Below are 25,834 nucleotides of genomic sequence, written 5' to 3'. Positions count from 1 at the left end.
TCTTCCAAGTCCACGTCCAATTAAAATTTCCCTCTTGCAATTTGTGACCATTGCCTCCTGTTCTGCTGTGCTTCTCTCAGAAGAATCTGACTATCTACTCTGTTACCAGCCATTACATAGCTCAGGATAGATTTCCCTCTTAGTCTTACCTTCTCCAGGCTAAATAACTCATCTTCCTCAGCCTTTCCTTATACAACTTATGCTCCAGACCCCTGAACATCCTAATGGCTTTCCATTGGACTCTCTCCAGCTTGCCTCTCTCATACCAGGGGTTCCAAAACTGGACACAGTATTGGAAGGGCAGCATCACAACCATGTAGAGGGGAATCACTTTCCCTGACCTGCAGGGCCTGGTCTGTCAACCAGGTGGTATCTTTCCCTTTTAAGCTCCTCCTTCCCAGTTCTAAGGGTATAGCAGAACAGGACTGACTGAATGCACAATAGCACACTGTCCCCATTACAGGATTGTTATCAGCTTTCCTCGTTAAATTAATGGATGCAATTTCCATCAGTCCTCCTTTACTTTTTTTCCTTTTCTTTTTTTTTTTTTTGCATTTTTAACAAACACACTAAAATTAAATATCTGGTTTTGCCTTAGAAATCCAACTTCTGTCCAAAGCCTTTGAAGATTCATATCTGCTTTACAGTCATTTTATAATATGGATAAAACAATTGATGTAAGGTCAAATACATGCAAAAACATTTGCTGAATTAGGGTCAAATGCAACGAGAGAAAAAACAGTATGAAAAATTAACTGTTAAGTTCCACTTCAATAGATACTTACCTGTATTATTTTTGCTCCTTTCAGTTATAAAATTCAGGTCATCCAAAGCAGCAGAAATTCTGTCTTGAAAGAGGTAAATCAAATGTCTATGCCAGTAAGCATTAAGCAGTAGTGGTTCTAAGCTTATAGCCTATAAACAAAATAAGTAAATAACATTTATTTTGCAGATAGAACTTCTGAAATATGCTAACAATAGTACAGAGGAAATGAGAAAACTTTTACGCAGAATTTTTTTTTTTAAGAAAATTCCTAGACTGGCAAATTTTCGTTTAACCTGAAGATCTGAAAAATTTGACTAGTGTCACTTGTTTATTTAAAAGCATCATGTATTTACACATATGCAGAACCAGAGTCCAAGCTACCAGAATATTCAGCACAAAATATTAACCAGCTGGGATATTACCATGTTTGATGATTGCTTTAAAATATTTATCTGAACTATTTCTAGAAGTCAGAATATGTTCTGGGAGAATCCCAGGGAAGAGACGCTTAGAAAGAATCTCATTCATTGCTCTTCTATTTGAAAGTAAGAAATAATTAACCTGTCCCTGTGAAAAAGGAATCAGCTTTTCAAACAACGCTGTTAGGATTCCTATAAAAAGTCCTTAACATTCCCTAACAAAAAACACTTGACAGATAATACTAATCACATAGGATATTTCACATGTATTCATTATGCATATAACATACACTCAAAAGCGATATGGAAATTAATATAGAGACTGATACAAATCTGAGCCTGTACTGCTACAACAGTAATTCTCGAATTTTGGTCTATAACCTATTTCTAGGATCCATAAACTACATACAGATTATGTTCACATATTTTAAAGAGAAAAGTCAATAATGTTTTCACTAAAATATGCAATAAAAATGGCAAGCAATTCTGACAGTTGATATTGGCCCATGGGTCAATGAAACACTTTGCCAGAGTGTGGAATTTTTAGTCTTTCAGATCCTTGATAGTCTGTTTCTAAAGTCAGGAGTGAATAAAAAAAGACATAATAATTGAGTAAATTTTTTGGTCAGATAATTGATGAGATTTGGAAGGTAATATGCATGGATTGCAGGTACATAAAATAGGTAGCTCTGTCCTATTAAAAATAAAATAAAATATATAGATTTATCCTCAAAAGAAGCATTAAAGAAATGGTGTTATAAAAGGAAATTTCACCTTAAGACAATATGCATTTTGAGAAAGACAAACTCTATAAATAGAGTAAAATCTGAAGGGTGGATCTCACTAGCAGGACACACTGTGAGCCTCCTTAAAATTTATTGTAGCTTGAGACTGTTGGCTGAAAGGAATGCAGAAACCAACATTGTACTTGTATTGTACATCATTGTACAGTATTGTACTTCAGTGTTTCTTTCCTCCAGACATTTCCAAATATTCCAACAATCAAGCTTTGCACTTTACCAAAATAAATGGTATTTACATTATTTAAAGGTGCCTGTTGTTCAGATTGTTTCCCGGGACACTGGCAGATTGGTAGTGTTCTACCTTCACACAGCAATATCAACATAAAAGGTCCGGTTCAATCTTGCATTATCAAGCACTGCAGGACCAGGATCATGAACCCCTAAGCAGCTGCTGAGGATTGCTTCTCCAAACACCAAATGCTCTATTAAAAGCTGAGTTAAGAGTCGGTTAAGCTGTACGGCATTATGTATAGGATGAAGTACTTCAGGGTCACAACCTGGTTATGACTGGCTGTGTGTAATATAGATGTCAAATGACAACGAAAATTCCATATCCAAAGTACAACACATGACTTATCTACCCAGGTTTCACAAACATACACAACTAAACCATTGCTTAAAGAATGCCTTTGAAAGCTTTTACAGCTTCCACGTTTACATTATAGACTTTAAAAATATTCTTTTAATTTTTGTTTTTTCAGCAGTGTTTTAATTCTGTTTTGGTTGTTTCTTTCTAGTTGTGCAGGTCTTGGGCAGAAGTAACGGCAGGTTTGTAGCACTATAAAGGGAACTTAAAAGTGTTGAAAAAATAAACATACATAGAAAAACACTACTACTACTGTATAAAATCTTAGTGACAAAAGATAGTTTAATTATAAACAGGAAACACATGACTTTTCAATTTATTTGCTCACTATGCTTTTGCAGAAATTAACAACGTTTGTCAGCTTTGCCAGCGGCAAGACTTGAAGCAAAAGACTTTCTGCCTTTTTGTCTATCCTATCTCCAGCTCCATCTAGGAGCGTTGCATCCTGAGCAAGGATCTCCAAAGAAACATTATGGTGCTGGGAGAACACTAGGGTAAATAAACACAGTTTATTAACAGCTCGCATTTTCATTCTTGCGGGACTGAACTTGGATCATGCTGCCATACAAAGGTAAAAGGTGGCAGTGTTCAGCTAGTTATCAGCTCTCCTGTTTCTAGTTCTTCACCTGTTGAAGAACTCAGACACTCAGTGTGGGGAAAAAAAAAAAAAAAAAGTGCCTGATAGAAGTTAAACTTGGCGTTAAACTTACTTTTTCCAGGTCATCCATAGCTGACTTTAACTTGCCTAACTTTCTTTGTATTGCTCCACGCCTGCAGTAGTGAAAAGCCGAAGGATGCTCTTCCTTTTCTATTAGCTCAGTCAGTCTTCTTACTTCTTTTTCTAAATCTTCAATACTAACTGTTGCACCTTCAAGAAGAACAGGTTGTAGTGAGTCAACTAGTTCTATTTGTAGATTTGCTTCTTGAGAGTCCACCATCTTAGTTCCTTTTTGTAATTCAGTATCCTCCCCAGAAGCAGTCTCAGAAGGAGGGAAAGTTTCATCAAACCAGCAGTTCCATATTCCACTGACCCACATGCGGGCAGAAATTTCTTTTGGAATTCCACCTCTCACTTCTGCAAACTTTTCAAAATCTAACAAACAAGGGATGCTGGGGCTCTGATATTGTTTGATTGCTGAAGACACTTTGATACTGAATGTATCATGAATAGGAAGCCTTCCCAGAGACACAGACCTGAGGAAAAACATATTAAAATTAAATAAAGGTTCCTAGATATATTAATGATATCAAATTGCACTCTGTCAGTCAGCAACTATTAAAAAAACTATTGCTAGCTCTCTTGTTAATGATAATTTTTTAATTTATCAGTCATTTATCAAAACCATTATTGAAGCTGCAAGTAAGCACAATTGTTCTGAATGATTCATGTCCCCAGAACCTTCAGCACTTATTTGCAGTTGCATGCTTATTTCATCCAAGAGCTTCTAACTTTGGTTTACAAGGACAGTGATAAACCTATAGAAAGCACAATATTTCAAAGTGGCCATTACCAGCCTGGCTAAATGATGATAAATCCTGGATGCATATCAATGATGGATCCCAATGATATTAGGAAGAGGCCATGAGACTACAAGCAGAAGCAGCACCACTCAGGGGTAAAAAAAAAAAACACTTGAATTTACAAGGGCATTTCCAAAACAATAATCTGGGAAAACTCATCGCTTCCAAGATGAGAACCTTCACAAATGTTCACTGTCAACATCTGCTTGAGACTTCAAAGTTAAAGAAACAGAAGTCTTTAACAGAAAAGCTTAATCTTTATCACAAACACTAGCCTTGCTTACACAGAAGCAAATACCAGAAGGGAATATAGAGAAAATATTTTATACAGATATATATATATTCATAATCCTATGTACCTAATATTTACAATATTTTATACATAACGATCCTTGTAGGAAAAAAAAAAGGAAATTTAATTTAAAATGTAGGAGGTCCATGCATGAATGACATGCAAAACGGTATAAAGATGAAGATCTCTTGGTTTAGCAAAACTGATATGAAAGCCTTAGAACGCAAAGAACATACAGTACTGCTGTCTAAAACAAGACTTTGGGAAAAGGCCCCCTTGTCCCTTAGTCACAGCTCACTATACCAGTATATCACACCATTTAAGTATGTTTGATTTTCTTAGGAATAAACATACTGAAAGGTGCCTAAAAGCAGAAAACAGGAGAAGCTGAATGGAAAGCTGGCCTTAAGGACCAGACCTGAGCATCAGTGTAAGTATAATGTGGACACATAACATATAACTGTACACAAAAAAAGACAACATTTGAGATCTTTTTGCAGGTCACACTTCAAGCATAAGTATTTTAAGAAATATCAAAAAATAGCAAGAACATTAATATATTTTCTTTTTTTTCTTACTGCTTGAATATTTTCTAAGGTACCCCATATCAGAAGTACGTAAACAACAAGCATTCACTAGAAAAATATTTAGAGTGATACAGGAAAACAAAAGGCAAAAAGCAAACTACTTGTTTGATGTAATCTACAAAGTTCATGGTACAAAGGAGGTTAGTTCAGCCTAGCATTTCGGTTTCCTAAGAACTTAGAATTTCCTCCTTGTCTTTCCAAAGAAAGAAGTTTGATCATTTTAATTATGCATTTATACTTAGATAAAGCTTTTTCTTTTGTTGCATGAAGCAACACCATTTCTGTTTCAAGCATAGTATATACTAAATGTCCTAAAGATACTTGAGCAGTATGTATGTTTTCTTTGTATTAAAAAATATACATTATTCCTAAATAACCAAACTATTATTACTTAATTTCAGAGCAATAGTTAACAATAAAAAGTTAAAACCTGTATTTAGATAATATGGCTACAAATTAAAATACATTCTTTAAAAAGGCAATACACATTATTTAAAGAAAACCTTTTAAGAATCTTTGGGGGTTGATTTAATTTCTTAATCACAGCTTCTAATTTTCTAAGGTTTATTATTTTCTTTGATTTCTTTGATTTCTTTGTTTTCTTTCTTCTTGGGAAAACAGTGTATTCAATTCCAGCCTTTTGAGGTTGCTCCACAAGAAGAATGTCATTCTTGCTATCCTCTTGTCCAGTCAAAGTAGGCGTTTTTTCTACTGGTATGTCTGTCTGCATTGACTGAGGATCATCACAGATTTGATTCAATAGATGCTTGGTAGGGGAGCTTTTCCCGATCTCTGTCTCAACCTCTGGCTCAGCTATCCATTGCTTCATAACCTTCAACTCTTGCATGCTGGTTTTGAAATTAGCTGACATATTTAACGTAGTTTCATCTTTGAAAGCAGTCATCTCCAGAGCTGAGACTGATCTTTTAATCAAACTTGTCTGTTAAAAAAAAGGAAATTTAATTTATTTAGATGTTCATTTGAAGTAAGATTTATATATCACATTTCCTTAGTTTTAACGGACTGGATTTTATTTTATATAAAATTCTAAAGAGAAAAAAAGAGAGAGATGGGGACTACACTGTTGAAAAAAAATTATAGTATTTAATGGGAAAAGATCTGCATACTTTGGGATATGTGTCAAAGCAAAGAGATCTGAAACACTAATTCAAAAGCTCATAAAGGGCTAAAATCAATCTTTTCTAAAAAGTATCACAAGAAATATGAATTAAATACCCCTAGTTCTTGTAGGAAAGTTAAATTTTAAAATCAACAATATACGTCTCTGGAGGTGACATTCACAAAAAGATGAACGAAGATACATTCATGAACTCAGAAGAAAAGAGAGGAGGACTCTGTAAAATGTTTGGAAGTACAATTGTATTATATTGAAACACAGTTAATATCTTAAATGGAATTATGCACCGTCATAATTTGTGCCCCCATCCCTGAATCGTCTGTCTAAATCAAAATCAAAAGAATAACTGTTATTCTCTGGTGTTTAGTTATTATTGCTTATCAAGCAAGTACTATTTGCAATAACAAATGTATTGCTTCTGTCTTTTTGTTAATTCCAGATCACTAATTTGCACTATAAATCTAGGCATAATAAATCTTTGTCAAAGAAATTAAAATGCAATTTTATGTCCACTGCCTGAAATTTACAAAGGGAAACACTTATTAGTAATAAATCAAATCAATGAAAAAAATAGATGAAACATTGAATAATTTTGAATTTTTTTTTAATTAGATCAAATAAGCACTTTTTCAATGCTTGGTTAGAGATATCTGCTAAGAATTATTTAATTTATATATTTATTAAAAAGACGCTGCATCAGCCTTTAGTTTATGTTAAGAATTTAAAGCACTCCATTTAAGTAACTAAATACTTTTCATTCTTTATTTGTAGTAATGTATTATCCTCTGTGAAGTTTTGAAAAGATAAAAAGAAATATCAATGTCACAAGTGTGCCGCTTTTCTTTATGAAAATAATATTTTTTTTAAATCTACACTTCATACTGGTGTATTAAAAAGCTGAAACTCAGTGTGAAGCTATCATTTGTCATACATATCTATCATTAGCTGTCATTTATCACCAAATCAAATAGTTTGACTGCAAATTGCATAAATATTGAATTGTTACTTGATAAATTCTTTTAATGAACTATGCAAATTTTTGCTAAAGGATTGATAGCTGAATTCAACATTACTTCTATTCGGACATGAAACTAGTATTTTAAAAATCAAGCATCAATACTTAGTTCAAATTGCAAATCTGGTGTTTAAATTATTTTATTTATCGTTGCATACAAACTGCCGCCATGATTCATATCTGTCTAAAATAACATAGTCACAACATTTTAAGCAGGTCTTTATGGACTATATAGAAGTTCTAAATAAATACATGCTCCTCAAATTCTTACTCAAAATCAATTTTTTTAATAAAAGATTACTTGTATAATGCTATCAAGGTCATCTTTGCACAAGTGTAAAGTTTGCACCGTTTATTACTGCTTTATGTATTTTGTGAAACAGCTTAACTTCAGTAGTCGTAAAACTACATAGCACTTTACAGATTGGAAACTTGACAACACTGATGCCCTGATATGTCTGAAATTCAAGGACCTGATACCGCAGCCCTTTACTCGGACATGTTGTTCCACTCATTTCAGGACAGCTGGAGTACAGACTACTCACACTTATCTCTATCCAAATGTCTGTGAAGTTAACAGGAGCTCTCATTGCAGAGCTATGTTCTCATATTTAACGTAGCCAATTCACTTGAAAAAGACCTTTGAGACTCTCACTTTTGCATCTAATAGGAACATATTAAGTTCAATTTAGGTCTGTGGAAGAATTTCTTCCACAAAATCACAGTTCGGGAACAAATACAAGTAAATATAAAATAATACCTCTGAGGTCTCGCTGTCAGAAAAATTGGGCAAGGAGTGGCACCTTCTCAGTAAACTTTTTGTCTATAGATAAAACAAAAAGCAAAATAAGTCTAAGTTAGTCTGAGCCTCATACAAATAGAGCTTTCGGATACATTCTGCTTTTAAAAGCAGAGACTGACAAAAATAGAGCCAATGTCCAAATAAATTCATATTTTCACCAATAAATACCCCTCACTTTTGTCAGAGTGAAGTAAAGACTGCATTTGTCTGGATTTCTGGATGTCTTAAGTGCATTCCACTGTTAGATGTCAAAAAATCCGACACACATTCAATGTACTCACATAGATTAGTGCTAAAGAGCAAGCACAGTCAGTGGACATGCTCTGTGTATGTGCTGCAGATGCTCCAATCTCAGAACACACTGTGAATATGCATGCTGTTGATCACCTAGTGAATTTAATGCTTGTTTGGAGATGTCTTTCCAATTGAAATATTTTAAGCCAGACACTTCTTAAAAGTGTCATATTCACTTAGCATTAAATGACAGTCACATTCCTATCTTGGGAATCCCCAACAAAAAAATGGCCGCATAACATTACCACAACCATAATTTCCAATGAGAATATTACTTCTTCCTGAGAATCTGTATGTGCTTCATCTCTTTTTAATTGTTGTTGTTAATAGACCTACTTGCACCATAACAAGTTTTCTTTTTTAGTAAAAAAGAAACATTCCAAATAGGTCCTCAAGTAAGCATAGAATAAAATATAGTATTTTAGTAACTGCAGACTTTATTACTTTCAATTATTATATCTAGTGGCCCATTCAACCTGTAGGCAAAGGACTACCAGCACTCTTCATCTCTGCTGGACAATTCCAAAACAGTTTAAAGTTACATAAACAGCTATAACCTCTTTGTGCCTGAAGTCAAACAGATGCAAAATTCCAAATAGTTTTTAGTCAAACACAAAATAACTATTTTAAGTTGCTGCTGTCAGAGGATGGAGATTTGCAAAGCTGATCGCAGAATTCTTCTTTTTTGACATACTAAATAAGATTCTCCTCATCATTTCTAGCCAGCTCCTGCAAGAAACATTCAAACCAGCAAGTGTTCCTTTATCATAATTGAATTTTTTCTTTTTGCTCCACTTCCATGTCACCTATAAATCACATACTTTTGCATGGCACATTCTCAGATAGCCATAGTCAGTATTAAAAAAACTTCTTTCAAGGACAAAAGTGAGCATGTCTTGCCCAGCATGTTTCACCTTCAAATAGGAAACACATTATCCAACAGATCTTGACTGCTTAACTGCAAGTCCAAACTTGGGGATGGAGCCCTAAATTTTAATATAAAACAATGCCTGCAAACACTAAATTACACCTGGGAGCTCAGATGCAATAATAATGTGCTAGCCTCAGTTTGCCCATCTCTGACTGCAAATACATCCACTCATGCATTAGTTTTCCTCAGTTCCAGCTGAGGTCTCAGCAACATCATTGGACAGTTCCAAGGTTTCAGCTGTGTTTTAACTACTGGAACACTTAGCAGTACCTCAAATTCTCTGGTAAAGAAATATTTTCAGCTTACTTCCCGTGGGATTTGGGTAAGCTTTTACCCACTTTCATCTCTCGGATCTATTCACTTGAAATAGCTAACCCTATGTAAACACATATAACTGAACACTATTATTAGGCGCTTCAAATTCTCTGTGGAGCCTCTGGCTCTCATTTCCTACATTGCCTCCATGAACTAGATCAACGATGTTCGAGATAGTCAAGATTCTGTAGCTGGAAAGACCCACACTGCAGCTTAGAACTATACTTAAACCTTTTCCTTACAAATCACTTGCATACACTTGTTTGTCTATCCTTTAATATTACAGTCAGTGAAATTCTAGATAAAAAAAATAACACTGTTGGAAATATCTCTTTTCCCCTATTCTGCTTCTTGACCTTTGCATTTTTTTAGATGTCTGGGCATAGTGGAACATCGCCATTGAGATTCATATTACTCGAAATCTGTTATTTATTTCACAGGCTCTCCTCTAAATCTTCACCTAGTGCTATAATAATGCAAAATAAGAAGCATCTTTAAAACATGCAATGACTCTTTCCAAGCACAGTCTCAAGTTTCAAAAAATGAGATTTAGCATTATCCACCTTTTAAAAAATGAATAAATGCCTAACATAAAATTGTTTCTAGAAGTCAACTATATAGAACTATTTTGTTTTATGACTAGAACTTTGAACTACAAATTGTTTCTCTAATCCTAATTTTTAGTGTTACATTTTAAAAAATTGTACCGTAATACACACCAGTCCATAATCATATAAATCATTCTCATCTTGCTCAGCTTCTAACTCTTCTTCATGATCAGCGAAAAAGTCTTCAAATACAACATCCTCAATACTATGGCTCTGAAATATTAATATATTTGCATATTTGAATGTGTGCAATACTGTTATTTTAGTCAGCTATAGCAAACATAGTAACAGATAAATAAATAAAGACTATAACATATTTGAGCTAAAATTTATGATGATCTAGACCAAGATCACAGAACCCATTTACCCTGGGCTACTGATGGAGCACGTTCTTTAATATGATCAGGAATTACAAGGTGAAAAAGAGGCAGAGAGCTGAGGAAACTGATTACTGCTACCTGATTGTCTAAAGTTTTTATCTTTAGCTTTGGTAATTTATGTCAGGTTGCAGTAGTCCATATAGTAAGAAGAACATAGCTGTTCATTTGGTCATAGTAAGGCTAGGAAGTGGTGAACTATGCCAGGCTTACTCCTGCTCTATGCCAGGCTTACTCCTGCTATCAATTAATCCGTGCATAAATGTACTTTATCTTTTGCACAGGAGTGTGAACTGGTCACAAAATGCTAGTTTCTCCGGAACCTTTGTCATATGAAGGTGCAGAGTGCTACAAATACAGGCATACAATAGGCATACTCTTTTACATGAACACCTCATCTCTTGCAATAATGTAATCACAGTGGGGATTTTACATTTAAAACATTTCAAAACTCAAAAACATTGGCATTTTCTAAAATAAGCCTTGAAATGAGAAAGTAAGAAATATATTATTATATTTTAATAGAAGTCACTCCCAGCATGGCATAGCAGAATAAAAACTACACAAAAGTAGCTTTCAACATACATATAAAGACATTAAGCAAGATAATGTAATAGCAAGTGGAAATTAAGAATTATTACTACCAGAAACTTTATTATTGTAGAAAATTAAATTAAACAATACTATTAAATATGTATTATTACAAAATATACAATAACTTATATACAGTACTTACAATATACAGAAGTGTTAATAAAATAACAGCATAAAATACAACTATCACAGTTAATAAATATAATGTTAGAAAAAGATGCATATATCTGCAAAAGATTGGAACACTAAAAATACATTTAAAATATTTACCTCATATGAAGGAAATAAAATTTCCTTTAAGGAAGAAATTGGAGCAGAGAATTTTGGTGGAGCTGGAGCCCAAAACATTTTTAAAGCTTCTGGATAAATGGAAACCTTGAAAATCAACACAATTCAGTTATCAGCTAACATAAACCCATTTTATAAATCCCTATACTGAATCTGAACTATTAGGTGATAAATTTAGCTATTTTCCGCTAAACATGATTTTGACAGGAACAACTCCATCAAATACAAAGAAATCCCAAGAGGTGTAGGGCTCTACAGCCTGAATGAACTACCTCGTTTGCTCTTTTAGTGTTTTTGTTTGTTACTAATTAGCACATTACCATATTTTATTACCTCAGAGAAGGAATTAAGCACTGAGGCATGAGGTTTCAGAACAACACTCCCCATTGTTGAAAAACTCCACATACATTTTTATATGGCATATTGTCAAATGTTGAAAAATCAGCAGAACTTTATTTCCGAAGTGTTCTGTTCTTTTGTTGCATAACACAACAACAACAACAAAAAACATCTCTGTTTCCCCCAGATAGTGTCTTCATTTGGAGGATTGTGCGTGTACAGTACACATTTATTAAAATTACTTCTTACCTTCTCTCCTAACAGTTGCAGTTCTGGCTTTTTAGGACAGCATTCAACTACTTTTTGGCATTCAGTTACGCTTTTTGATGTATGAGACGGAAGAAAGTGAATTCCATCTGTCCGATTTTTCTGGAACTGCTCTGAAATAGGAACTCCTTCATAACAAATTCTGCAGCAACATAAAAGATTAATAAATTACTCTGATTATGTTAGGTATTAACAGCACAAAATAGCTTGGTTGTTAAAGACAAATAAAATTAGCTAAAAGCCAAATCAAATTAGAAATAAATTACAAATAAAACTTTTTTTTTTCCTAAACCACAGATTGAAATGACTGACCTGGTGCCAAACTTGTAATTTTTGTAGTCACACACCAAATAATTTTAAAACGACTTTCATGATCAGGTCCATGGTGTATATTACAGAAGTTGCAAGAAAACTATAACACTAAGCTCTAAATTAGTATGAAATGCATTACATACATAACTTCATGCATGACAAATACACCACTGAAGTGCTGTGCTTACAGTCAGATACACTTAAATGCCAAAGAGAACTGATTTCAGCAAGAATGTCTAGCTGGTTTTGAACCACACCTTTTCTGATTACTTGGGGACTGGATTATGATTATTTTTTTGTTTGCCCCCTTTTAAAACAAATCTGCCTATGGCAAGCAGCTCACAAAAGGAATATTTCACTTTAGAAACTTGTAGTTTGAAGTAATTACACATCCCAATTTCCTATCTATCTACAATTTCGATTTCCAAAAACAGTGAACACTTACATAAAACAGTAACTCATAAGCATGTTTATATATGCATATATAGACACACACATAAAAAATGCTGTAATAACTGTTCTACCTCTATTTCCTTTGTTCCTGGCACCTCTAAAAGGAAATCCAAATTTGAAGAATCTATTATTACTACCAAGCTGGTAAAACTATTTTGGAGATCAGCAGCAACAACTATTAACACTTATTGCTTAAATAGATGCTTTATAGGATTTATATATAAAATTATAATTAATATTTTTATTTAACAGAAAGTAAAAATTACATTTATATTTTTTGCTATTCTTCTCAGTTATTTTTATAGTAAAAAATGACCTAAGTTCTCACTTATACAGTTCTTACTGTACTAGCAATTATAAGCACAGAATGCAATAAATGGTGAAATATGTAATATATATACAAAAGAACAAGAAAAAACACTAAATTTCATATATTCAGTATCCATATTAAAATGCACATTACATGGAACACTTGACTCTTCTCAACACATTGGCACATGCCAACACTGACATCTACTGGTGTTAGTCAGGTTTGGGGTAGTTTTTCTGCAAACACTAAATTAATAATGAAGTTTCTTTGTGCATTCATGGAACTAAAGTGTTCTCTTTTTTTGCAAGTGTTACTTGCAATTTCACTGTCAGATGCTAAACCACAACAGATGCATATCTGCTATAGTGGAATTGATTCTCATTTATGCTAATTGCAATGTATTTCCATTTAAGATCTATTTAAATTATCGGAACACTGTGTCAAGGGGGGCATCTTAACATAACTGAGAACCAGCCATTGGATTTAGCAAACAAAATGCCCTCTGAAGTACGTTTGGATGTTAAAAAGGAATCCTTAAAATGTGGCACTAGCCCAGAAGTTGTAGCTCTTACATAGAGAGAAAGATTATGGATCTAGGAGTAGTTCTTGAACTCTTTCTGGAATGTTCCTTTCTTCAAGTGGAAACTTTGACAAAATACCTATTTCTTAAAGAGAAGAAAAACAAGAACTGAAAATCTAACTTTTGACAAGTGTTTGGCCTTCCTAGTTTTTTCTTTACATCTAAGTATTTGGTGGTGCTGACTCTTCAAGGTGGGTATCCACATAAAAGGAATCTCAAGTAAAGTTATACAAGATACAAAAGGTATAAAACAATTAAAATATTCCTTAGCATTTGGCAGTTAAAAGTGTTTTAAGTGAACAGTGTAAAAAGAGCTTCCCCTCTTTTAGGGCACTTTTGTCATAAATACTTTTCAGTTCCAGGAGTTTATACTAAGTAATCAACTGTGAGTTTATGTGAAACAACATTTACACTTTTCATTTCAGGAAGAGAGAAGGAACATGGAGGAAAGCTTCAAGTAATAATCATACTGATCTAATAATATTCTGTTTCCATCTACTGGTAAAAAAATGTAAAATCAGAATATCTCAGGGAGATGCAGGCACTCCTGCATGAAGGAATCTTAACAAACATAACATGAAGCTACAAATCTCGTTAAAATTTTTGTAGGATATCTGCCAGGAACAGGTTTGACTATCCATATATAACCTTCATAAAAATATATTTAGCTTAATACTTGTCTTCATGGATAAAAAAAGTAGCTTTTTTAACTCTCAGATAACTGATGTCCACAGACTGCCGAGATTAAACAAGAGAGCAAAAGCAAGGCACCTTTGCTATCTGATGAAATAAAATTAGTCAATTCCAGAAGAGAGTTGTAGCTGACTTTGGGAAGTTTACATCTTGATAAATTGATACACCCTGCTCTACAAGATGTTTTTTGCAGACATGAATGAAAAATTTTATGTATTTTTAAACGCGTGGATATTTTTCATAGTGAAGACAAGACTTTAATGCAAGAAAATTATCGCTTTCCTGATCTAAGCTACCACAAAATCCTACCACTGTAGGGTTCTTTGACAGTCAAACAAGATTCTTCCACAGAATAATTCAGAACTAGTGAAAAAAACTAAAGATAAATCTATTGCTATTTAACCAGTTGACAATGTAACTCAAATTTTACTATCCACTACACAGAAATCACGCTTACCTCCAAACAGATCATTTGCATTTGTGAAGTCAGCTAAATGCAGGGAATTGGTCAGTAATGAAATGTGAACAGTTTAAACGGACCTAAATTAGTGGCAGGTAAATGACACCTTTGACCTTCAAGCATCACATAAGGCAACCAGTTTTAGAAATTAAAAACAGAAGATGATGATAGATGGTGCCACTAGATGGCAGTGCTCCAAAGAATTTCGTTTTCTAGATTTTGAGGATTAAATGAATTCAGCAAGGAATTTTGGTACAGACTTCTTTTTAAACATTAATTCTCTTCATCTCTGGGGAATGTAGCTCTCAATGTAAAAATTTCTTCCCCCCAAATTTCTACTGATTCATAAAGCTCAGATTCACTCTCAATTTCCTCAGCCTGTTGGCTACTTCTTGAAAACCAAATCATTCTCTTCTCCAAATCCCATCCTCCCATAGCTTCTACAATTCGTCTCTCCTCGTTCCACTCCCATCTAATTCCTTCAGCTTCCTGGGTATTTCAAGGGGTTCTGTCCTCTACTCTTTTCTCTTGTTCCTCTATTTCTAGCAATATTCTAGTCAAAGAGCATGCACAGGTTCCCTCTCCATGGTAATGAATCAGATCATGATTCATCACTCTGTTCTGCACCAACAAAATATCAGATGAACTTCTTCTTTGGGATGTCAAGCTGCCAGTGCTACCTCAGTGAGGCTGAAAGATAAAGATCTTACGATTCAACCCTTTTCAACCTTCATGGCCTCCCACTACACTTCCTTACTTCATCACTATGGCTAGCAATCCATCATTCACGCAGACTCAGAACACAGGTATCATTCACAACATTCTAAAATTAAAGTGTTTTTCTAATCTCTCTACAAAGCTAAAGCCTAGTATTAATTTCAGACGTCACTTGCTGCAGCATCCATTTCCTTATCCAGCCTAGACAAGCATCACTTTGCTCTATTCACATTCATTCAAAGCGCTGCTGTAAAGATCACAGCTTCTTGCTTTGAACATTATCCCATTCTTCAAAGTAATAGGAAAAGAGAAGCTGATTCAAATATAAGATATTCCTCTGCTTTCAAATCCTTCTCAGTCCTTTTTTGTCATCTGTAGATCAGTAAAAGCAATAACTTGTATTTTTGTTGTTACTCTGTACTCTGTTACTCTGCATTCTGTTGTTACTCTGATTCCATCATTGATTTCCTAAAGTTGGGTTTTTTTTCCTTTTTAGGCATCTTTTTGCCCACCCTCATGCTGCCTCTGACATCTAAGAAAACCTCACTACAGCCTTCAGTTTATTCTCTCAGAACTTCCTTCCACCATGGCCTGCAAAACGGTTAAAGGCTGGTCTACTGGTATGCTGAAACCCCTGATTAAAATGCTGATCAGTGTCCTTATTCTCATTGAGTCCTTATACTCCCTCTCTGTATCTGTCCAATAGACAGAAAATGCTGCTGAATCAAAAGCAAACACTCCAGTTATGGCTATGAATGATATTCATATGCTACCCGAATTCCTGACAGAAGCAAAAGCTCACAAAAACCAAAGGGAAACATTAGGGCCTACTCTATACCCTGAAATAATGCCATCCTTGATGGTTAGGGTAATCTTGACTACATCAAAAGAATTCAATGACTGAAAACTTTCATAAAGCAATTTATGGATTTGTATTTTAAGGTCAGAGAGAAGCATCATGATTACTCAACCTGACCTTCTAAATAGTATAGATAATAAAATTTCATCTGTATTCCTGCATCAAGCTCACAATTTCCTAGGTGAAACTCAGGATTTACCTCAGAAATAAATCCAGTTTTGATTTAAAGGCCGTAAGTAATGGATAATTTCAGAAGCTGGTGCTTTCATTGCTATACACTCAAATCTTACAGCTACTCTCAATTTGTCTAGACTGAAACTTCAACTGCTGAGACTGTTGTGTTTTCATTTAGCAAATCCTCTTGCATCAGAAAGCATACCATGCAGGTAACATATTCAAACCAACTCTATATCTCTTGTGTAAAACCAACATAATGCTGTGTAGTGTTGTGGACACGATGGCATCCATCCAGAGGGACCTTGACAGGCTGGAGAGGTGGGCCTGTGAGAACCTCATGAAGTTCAACAAGGCCAAGAGTAAGGTCCTGCATGTGGGTCGGGGCAGTCCCAAGCACAAGGACAGGCTGGGCGGAGAATGGATTGAGAGCAGCCCTGAGGAAAAGGACTTGGCAGTGCTGGTGGATGAGAAGCTCAATATGAGCCAGCAATGTGCGCTGGCAGCCCAGAAAGCCAACCGTATCCTGGGCTGCATCAAAAGAAGCGTGACCAGCAGGTCAAGGGAGGGGATTCTGCCCCTCTACTCTCGTGAGACCCCACCTGGAATATTGTGTTTAGCTCTGGAGCCCACAGCACAAGAAGGACATGGAGCTGCTGGAGAAGGTCCAGAAGAGGGCTGTAAAGATCATCCGAGGGCTGGAACACCTCTGCTATGAAGACAAGCTGAGAGAATCGGGGCTGTGAAGCCTGCAGAAGAGAAGGCTCCGGGGTGATCTTACAGCAGTCTTCCAGTACTTAAAGGAGGCCTACAGGAAAGCTGGAGAGGGACTTTTTACAAGGGTATACAGTGACAGGACAAGGGGCAATGGCTTTAAACTGAAAGAGGGGAGATTTAGATTAGATATAAGGAAGAAATTTTTCACTCAGAGGGTGGCGAGGCACTGGAACAGGTTGCCCAGAGAAGTTGCGGATGCCCCATCCCTGGAAGTGTTCAGGGCCAGGTTGGATGAGGCTTTGAACGACCTGGTGTAGTGGAGAGTTTCCCTGCTCATGGCAGGGGGGTTGGAACTAGATGATCTTTGAGGTCCCTTCCAACCCAAACCATTCTATGATTCTATGATCTTTTAAAATGTCTTAATACAGAACTGGTATTCAAGAAAAGGAGAGATCACATACAGGAACTGACACTTCTGCTTGCTTTCCTAGACTGGTATTTGGAACACTCTGTTAAGTGCATTAAGTGCACAACATTCCTACAAACCTTCATATGGAGGAAGAAGAATCACAGATTTAGCCAATGGGAAATCTGCTGTCTCCCCTGGAACTTAGATTTTTCAGAGGCTGTAGGCAGAAATTTCCCTCCATTTCAAATCCAGAACATGAAGCCCTCTTCTAAGCATGGATGCCATCCACTCTTTCAAGGAAGGACAAGGTGATTAATTATTTTTTCTTTTATAAGACAGGAAAAAAGCAGAGTGGTGCTTTCCGCCTTTTTATGATAATTCATTATTGAAGAAAAGAGCCAGGAAATGAGAATTTGTTGCTTATCTGAGGATTCAAACCTCACTCACTATTAGATTATTTGACCATTCTGGGTACAGGAAGTTGTGCTGTTGAGCAGAAAAGAATGCAAAAGTCATGCAGCCAAGAGAGAGAACAAGTAGTGACATGACTATCTCAGTTGTTAGAGCATTTACCTGGAACAGCAAAGCTCTGCATAATATTTCTAAACCCAAAACTTTTTTTCTACATTATTGTTAACATCTCACCTCCTCTATTTTAAGGTAAACATGTTTAATTTAAAATTCAGAGAGTATTACACAGCCATCTTATTTTGCTTATCTTTCAAGACTGTAAAGCTCCTTTCAAAGTTACTGCTTTTCAGGATACAATCTCCCTTCCTACAAAGGATGACCCTAATTCCCTATTCTTATCCTTATGACCTTGCATTTGGCTGCACTAAAACACATGTTTTTCAAGTAAGCCCAAGTTAACAAGCTACATAAATTGCCCTGTAAAACTGACCCAGCCTTATCCTTATTTACCACTCTACCATTCTTTAGATCATTACAGACTTTATGAGCAATAATTTTATATTTCTGGAGCTGGTGATACACAGAAACTGTAAGTAGCAAACTACCAGTCCGAAAAAATGCCCAGAAAAATTTGAGAGTAGTAAGGCTCCAACTCTGAATCTTTTGACATTACTATATAAACTAAAAAGGCACAAAAAAAGCAAAAATGTACCCAAATTAATAAGCAATTAAAAAAGAATATGCTGAATATTCATTTATAAGCACATTATTTTAGTGCAAAACACTTTCAAAAAATACAAATAAAAAAATCAAATATTTAGGAATTCACTAATATAAAACATAAAAAATGGTAGTATAGTAAGATGATAAAAGTGAGTAGGTTTTTTCCAAAATCCATTTACATTTCCTCACTACTTCTTATAGAACAAATTTTTTGACAGATCTCTTTACGTGCAGCATCAACCTCAGAAAAATTAACTATTATGCATTTCGTTCTACTTCAGCTCCTTTTACATATACAATGAATACTTTTGACTACAAGTTTATCTAGGTTCCAGTTCTGTCTGTGCTCAGCTTTGTGCATGTGTTGAGCTCAACAGAACTACACTCAATTACCTAAAATTATGCTTGTTCCTAAGTGCTTGCAGAATCGGGATTGAGGTAAGATTGTCTCTGTGATAAAGGGCTAGTGGGTGTGCACTTTAAACCTTTTACTATTGCAGAATTTTACATTCACAGAAAGCCTGCTCTATTTGTTCAGTATTTCTTGTTATTTCAATGAGACTTCTAATGTGAGTAGAATGAGGTATAAAAATTCAACTATTTATAACCTAAATTGTGACATATAACTTTAAATATGCCTAGAAAATGCAATTTATTTTTAAAAATAAACAAAACATTTTACATTCTAAGCCAGATACAAGTCCTTTAGTACCCTTGTTCTAATTATGTTAAAACACATCTATCAAATATGGCAATTTTTTTTCAAATCTTTTTCTTTGCCACTTCTTTGAAACTACGAAATACTGAAACACCATGAAATTATTTCTCAACATTTAATCTTTTAACTTACAAAATTAATTAAATCATAGTAAGTCTGAAAATAAGTACGTTCATACCTTTCTCTTTCATCTTGCTCTTTCAAATAAGTATATTTGGAACACATTGGTTCTTCTTCCTTATTGTATGTGTCCTCTGCTGTAAATAAGATATTGTGACCTCTTCTCTCTAAAGTATGATACACTCTAGAGACCAGTTGTAAATCAGGAGGCAATATAAAACAAGGAAAAGCAGTACACAGATGATGAATGCCTGGATAATGTAGATCTCTAGAAAGGAAAACAAAGAAATCAAGAATCTTAATATCCATTGTCTATATTCTACAGTACATAGGTTATCAAATACTACATCATGACATACATCAGACCATAGGACATAAATTGCTAACATAAATATTTGGCATAAAGTGCCTAGTAATTTCTACTAAAAGTACAGGTCATATTATTTAGAAAAGAAAAACAGGTTAAAGCTAAGATGATGGAAATAACTTTAAAGTAAAAAATAAGTGCAGTAGTTACAATTTTACTTTCCCAACTTAAGTAGAACTTTCACTTGCTGCATTGAAAACTTAAACCAAGTTACAGCTTAAATTGGGTATGTGAATAAATGGTATGCTAAAATGTTAGATATATTCATCTGCAAATTTTCTGCCATGACAGAGTACCTTGTAAATACTCTTGAAACTTTAAATTAGTTTTATGATATGCTATGACTTGAACTTCCTCCTAGCTTTTCAATTCAGCTGTTGATTCTAGAGGAAACACTGGGTCTTTGACTATCTTTGAAGTTAATAACTAAAAAAATTCTAACATTAACCCTCCAATCTAAGTTGTAATGAAGGTGATGAAAGTCTATTGACTTCCACAGGCCATGGATCAAATTCTAAAAACAGTCTCCAGCTACTGTATGAACTCTACAAAGTTAATAAATGTCTAACGTGCAGACAGTTACAATGTGAAGAACAGTATATGGAAAACGTCTGAGATGTAAAAAACTCAGAAACGGCTCCCCAGATATATTCTACTTTTAATTAAAGCTCACAAGTGCCTTCATGCTTTAAGAGAAAAACCCAAATTAAAATGGTTGCAATTCCACTTCGAAATTACACTGAAGAGTTTTCAGTTTCAACTATTTTTAAGGTTCTCCTGAGACAATGACGCTTTCAACATGTTTTTTTGTTTTACTGAGAACAATGCCGTATGTTATAAACGGATATTATAAAAGGGAAATCAGCCAGAACTACAAAATGAAGTAAGGAAAAATACAAGATGGATTTATCATGCAATACATATTCAAGTTAAAAAATATTTTATGTTTGCTTATGTTTTCTGAAAAATAATGACAGCAAAAAAATAAAACAAACATTACACATGTAAAGAAAAATAAACACGAAAATCAGTGTAATAAAACAGAACTGTGTCACAATCAAGAAACTATCGCATCAAGTATATGCCAGATATCGATTACATTAATATAGTTTGAGTCCCTAAGTTTATAGGCACATGACAACTCAACAGGAAAGAGTGTCAATAAGTTTTTTCTTTTAATTGAAACTGCTCAAAATATTTATTTCAAACTATACAAATGTAATATATAGAAAAGAGCCTAGTTACTTTATTCTTCAACAAGACAGTTTCACCAGATCTTAGAATCCAAAGTCTCTACTGAAATCAGTGACATTTTTGCCTGAATGAGAATAGCATCAAGATTATGAAATAAAATGTTAAAGTTAAACATAAAAATGAAATATCAAGTTTGAAAAGCAATTCAGTCACACAATATGTGAGACTGACAAGGAATTAAGGCACGCTTACAGCAACCCCATTTAACATAAAAGATTTTTTTTTAATTAATTGAATACATTTACAGCATAAATGGAAATAAGTAACTGTTTTGGAGTGAGAAATCAGAGATCTGTGCTTTTATAAGTATATCACACTAATTTAAAATTAGAAAAAAATATTTCACACTGCTTTTTTAACTCAATAGAGAGTATATAATCTTCATAAATGTTTATAGTGGTTTACCTCAAGATGCTACAACATAGTTCACTTTCTCTCCAATGCAATTACCACACAATTAAAAAAGAAATATATATGGCAAACAGTTTAACTTTGAACTTACATTTGCAGCAATTTCTGTAAATGATGGCAGGCAAAATAATTTTTAAATCCTCTAAGAACTTTTTCCTCTCAGTTTTGTCATTTAATTTTAAATAAATAAAAACAATTTGAATGTTATTTTAATTGCATCATCATTACGGCTTTTGTATAGAAGTATCATTTCATTGAACAAACTAACTGAATGCTTTATCAATGTAAACCGAAATATTTGGGGCATGCTGCAGGTAAAGGTGAATGTTTTTACAGCACACACTCTCCTGAAACAGACTATTTATCATTCTTTGAAAAAGGGGGACATGAAAAAACAATACTATGTGTGTGGCCTACATTACCTTCACTTAATGCACTAAATACGGGTTTTCTGAAAATCATGAAGTTTCTGCACCATTGATAATCTGACAGTAAGTATTTATTGAAGGTAAAACACTCATTGTCTGTGGACACTATTTGTTTTAATATATAATCTTGCTAACCAAATGATCTTTAAGCAATGCAGATAAGCAATGGCATGCAAAGGGTCACTTAAATGCCAATTTGACTGTTTCATAAACTTAAGCATTCTTTTCCCATGACTATTCTCAGCTACTTAATTGAAAGTATTATCCATTTACAAACTTTAGGCCTGCCATAAAAAGTCTCTCTTCTGTATCCAATAGACCTTTCAGGACCCTAAGAACAACAAAAGCTAATAATTAAAGCTGCTGCTTTTTCCCCCCACCTCGTGTTCTCAATAGAGAAGTGAAGAAGCAACCTATGGTACATCTAAACAAAGCTATCTATAAAGATCTTATTAGCAGTGAAGACCATAAAACTAGAGAGACTCACTTGACATGGGATGGACAGGATCAGTTAAATTAGGACACTGTCTGTACTACTTTTGTAATCTGCACTCCTACTACAGAACGACAGATACAACCTATGACAAGAGCAAGGTAATAAGCAGTTGGCCTTAAATTACAGCTCACCATGTAAAACCTCCTGAATTTCAGACAAGGACTGACTGTAATACAAATTCAAGTTAATGAATTTTTAATACATCTTCTCTATTTAAAGATGATGACTTACAGCTGGCATTGCTTATATTAAATTTGTGGTATTTTCCATTGTTTGTTTTTAATTATTTTGATTAGATTATGCTTGGAATTGTATGGACAAATTCAACCCCCACATAAGCAACTTCAGTTTCTGCTGCAGTCAAGAGAAGTTTCATCTGCATACAGGAAGACTGAATAGGCCCTCTGGATTTTAAAAACTGTGTCAGAACTATTTCAAGGAGATAAATAGCAAATTAAAACTAGAGATACCAAATTAGAGTTGATAATTTAGATCAGAAATTGCAAATGTTTGGATCTAAATTTGAGGGCATGGCATTATTTCTTTGCCAAACTTATTTGCCATGCTATGCACTAATAACTTCATGCCTTCTCAATATTTTTCTCATAATAATGAAATAAGATTTTAAAATTACTTGACATTTGAAGCCTGACAAGGCACAGATTGTTGCAAGTAATGTTCCTCTTGTAGCTCTTTCTGAATTTCATCTGGTTTAATTTTTGATATTGCTTTTCCTTCCACCCGTAGCACATCCAAGGATGGAGCCTAAAATGTTCATGAACAGAAGATAAACTCCATGTTACAAACTCATAAGTTATATGGATATTTTCACACTCACTCTGGAGTAGAACAAGGAGCAATGGCAGACAAGCAACTCTGACCATCAGAAAACACAATTCTATTAAACCAGAGTACTTTAGAATTGCTGTCACTATGCAGATCACAGAAGCACCCACAGCTATTCAGGATATAGAATAAGCAGAGAAGTGTGATAAAACAAAATTTCCAATTTGCCCTACCTGAATTACACTTCTAAATAGTGTACAACATGAGTGTATTTCAATATATTACAAAGAGAATAATCAAAAGAGCATCAAAATTATAATATTACTATTCAGAACTATTAAACATAGAAGAGCATGAATGTATCTAAAATTTGGTTTATATTTTTATGCAAATTCAAACAGACACATGTGGTTTAAAGGATGACATTTTTAGAAATTTCTTCAAGGTTGTTTATTAAATACAAGAACTTCAGCAGGAATACAGATGCAAGGAATTCCAGCTACTCATTCCTATTTATTAGAGCACCTCCTGCTCAGTTGTGCCAAAAATTGTTTTTTCACACTGTGAAATATATCAGATAACTGATCTGTGTTGAAAATAAATAATAAAAAAAAATAAGAATTAAAAAAAAACTGTGGAAAGAAGGCAGAAATTAATCTAGATCTCTGATTACCTTTGTAGAGTGTCCCCACATAGAAATTTTGCTGGGGGCAGCTCACTGCAATCCAGGAACAAGAGCAAACAGCAAGGGAAAGGAACCACTGAAGTCATCATTGCTGCCAAAGTGTCGGCATTTATTCCATAAAATTCAGCTCCAGAATCTATACCCTTGTGCTGCTTTTTCCATATTGTGATGACCTCCAAAGGTCTCTTTCAACCTCAACCTTTCTACATTTTTTTTTCCTGCAAACTGTTAAACATCTTCCTAAAACAGACTAGCAGTGCCATCAACAAAAAGGATTCTTCTGAACTCCACTGAAAAGCTTGCATACAGAACACAGCAAAGAATGTTCAAGAAATTAAAGAATTATATTCATAGCATCACAAAGAAAGACAGAAACAGAACAACACAGTGGAGAAAATGAATTTTAAAGGGCTTTGTCTTGAAAAAAAAAAATTCTGTCTCATGAAGTGAGTCCTCTTTTTTGCCCAGCTCTTCCTGATATACCATGGCAATAACTAAGCTAGTCAGCCTTACGGAAGTATATAAGAATCCAAAGAATACAACTGTAGTGACCAAATGCCTTTCTAAGTAAGATTTTTCAGTCACGTATCTGGTTAAATGAATCACAATAGTCTAAGATTTTACTATTCTTCATCCACTAACATACTTTATTTATTCCAGAATATAACTGGCACAATGTCTATATTTACTGGTATATTCAGTAATATTTAAGTCCTTAGAAAAAATCACTGCATGAAAAAATTATAGAAGTTTATAGTTAACAAACAAAATTTTTTTTTAACAAACAAATTACCAAGTAAAAGATACTGAGAACTATAGAAGATACCCAAATGAGTCACTACATTCTGAAAAGTCTTATTCAAAATTAAAATGGTTTCATCTATTGCTGGTTTATTTTTGAAACCAACACCACCGTTTATAACAACACATACATGAAAAAATATGAAGGGCTGAAATTGGCTATTGTATGTTTACCAGCAAAACTGGAAGTCAATCAAAATTTTACACAGAGAAAATAGGCCAACAAAAATAAGAAATGCAGAAAAGTTTGAAAAGCAATCTGTCTATCTGGAAATGTGACATTAAAATGAGCCAAAGACTATGATTTGTTGCTTTTAAATGCCAGGTAAATGTTTCTGCCATGACCTCTTGCCCAATTTAAAAAAAAATAAAAAGTGACCTTATTGGATGCATTGCCATTAACAGTTTCAGAATGCTCAAATACTCAAATAATTTGAAAAAACTGCTACATAAACGATATCCAAAGGAACAGAAATACTTAACATTTGTTGATGTCTTAGACACCAACATGGCTAATGAAAACCTCCAAAACTAAAATTACAGCAGCTACTATTTTAAAATCATTAGCCAATGCTCTGTGATCTTGCATTTTTCATAAAATAGACTGACGGGTGACTTCAACACAGTCTTGCTAATGAATTATGTAGACTATACTAAGTAGAGGGGAGTTCCTATAAGCCTAAAATCAGGGAACATGAGCCAACACACTTACTACTAGACGGACATTTTAAGTTTATATAATCCCATATTTTATTTCATTTTCTTTGTAGAAACACCAGTGAACTAATACACAACTTCTTAATCAAAATATTTATGCAATTCAGTTACAGATGTAATGTAAAATCACAGTATCTAAAGTAAATATCTGCATGTTTTCATTTGACTGCTTTGTGTATAACCAAACTTGCAAGCTCATCTGCACAATCAATCAATTTATCTTGAAATTGCATGGGCCATGCAGCCCACTAAGCAAAGCTAAATAATTTTGAAAAAAAAAAAAAGATGTCA

The 25,834-nt window shown here is 34.2% G+C and overlaps 1 protein-coding gene across 3 annotated transcripts in view; it reads right to left on the bottom strand.

Moving 5' to 3' along the window:
* The window catches only part of TTC6 (tetratricopeptide repeat domain 6), a 65,222-nt gene that overhangs the window by 28,498 nt on the left and 10,890 nt on the right, over positions 1-25,834 (bottom strand). For all 3 annotated transcript variants that reach the window (XM_086613773.1, XM_086613771.1, XM_086613772.1), the window contains 9 exons: positions 23,189-23,319; positions 19,657-19,866; positions 11,925-12,084; positions 11,319-11,423; positions 10,189-10,290; positions 7,888-7,950; positions 5,478-5,914; positions 3,285-3,768; positions 786-915 (listed from right to left, as the gene is read on the bottom strand). In XM_086613773.1, the coding sequence (XP_086469899.1) occupies positions 786-915; positions 3,285-3,768; positions 5,478-5,914; positions 7,888-7,950; positions 10,189-10,290; positions 11,319-11,423; positions 11,925-12,084; positions 19,657-19,866; positions 23,189-23,319 (1,822 nt within the window). The remainder of the gene's footprint in view (positions 1-785; positions 916-3,284; positions 3,769-5,477; positions 5,915-7,887; positions 7,951-10,188; positions 10,291-11,318; positions 11,424-11,924; positions 12,085-19,656; positions 19,867-23,188; positions 23,320-25,834) is intronic.

This window comes from Tauraco erythrolophus, chromosome 6, assembly GCF_009769465.1.
Source record: "Tauraco erythrolophus isolate bTauEry1 chromosome 6, bTauEry1.pri, whole genome shotgun sequence".
In the NCBI taxonomy this organism is placed as follows: domain Eukaryota; kingdom Metazoa; phylum Chordata; class Aves; order Musophagiformes; family Musophagidae; genus Tauraco; species Tauraco erythrolophus.
Note: the sequence above shows the minus strand (reverse complement) of the source record. Positions and strands in the feature narration are given on the sequence as shown.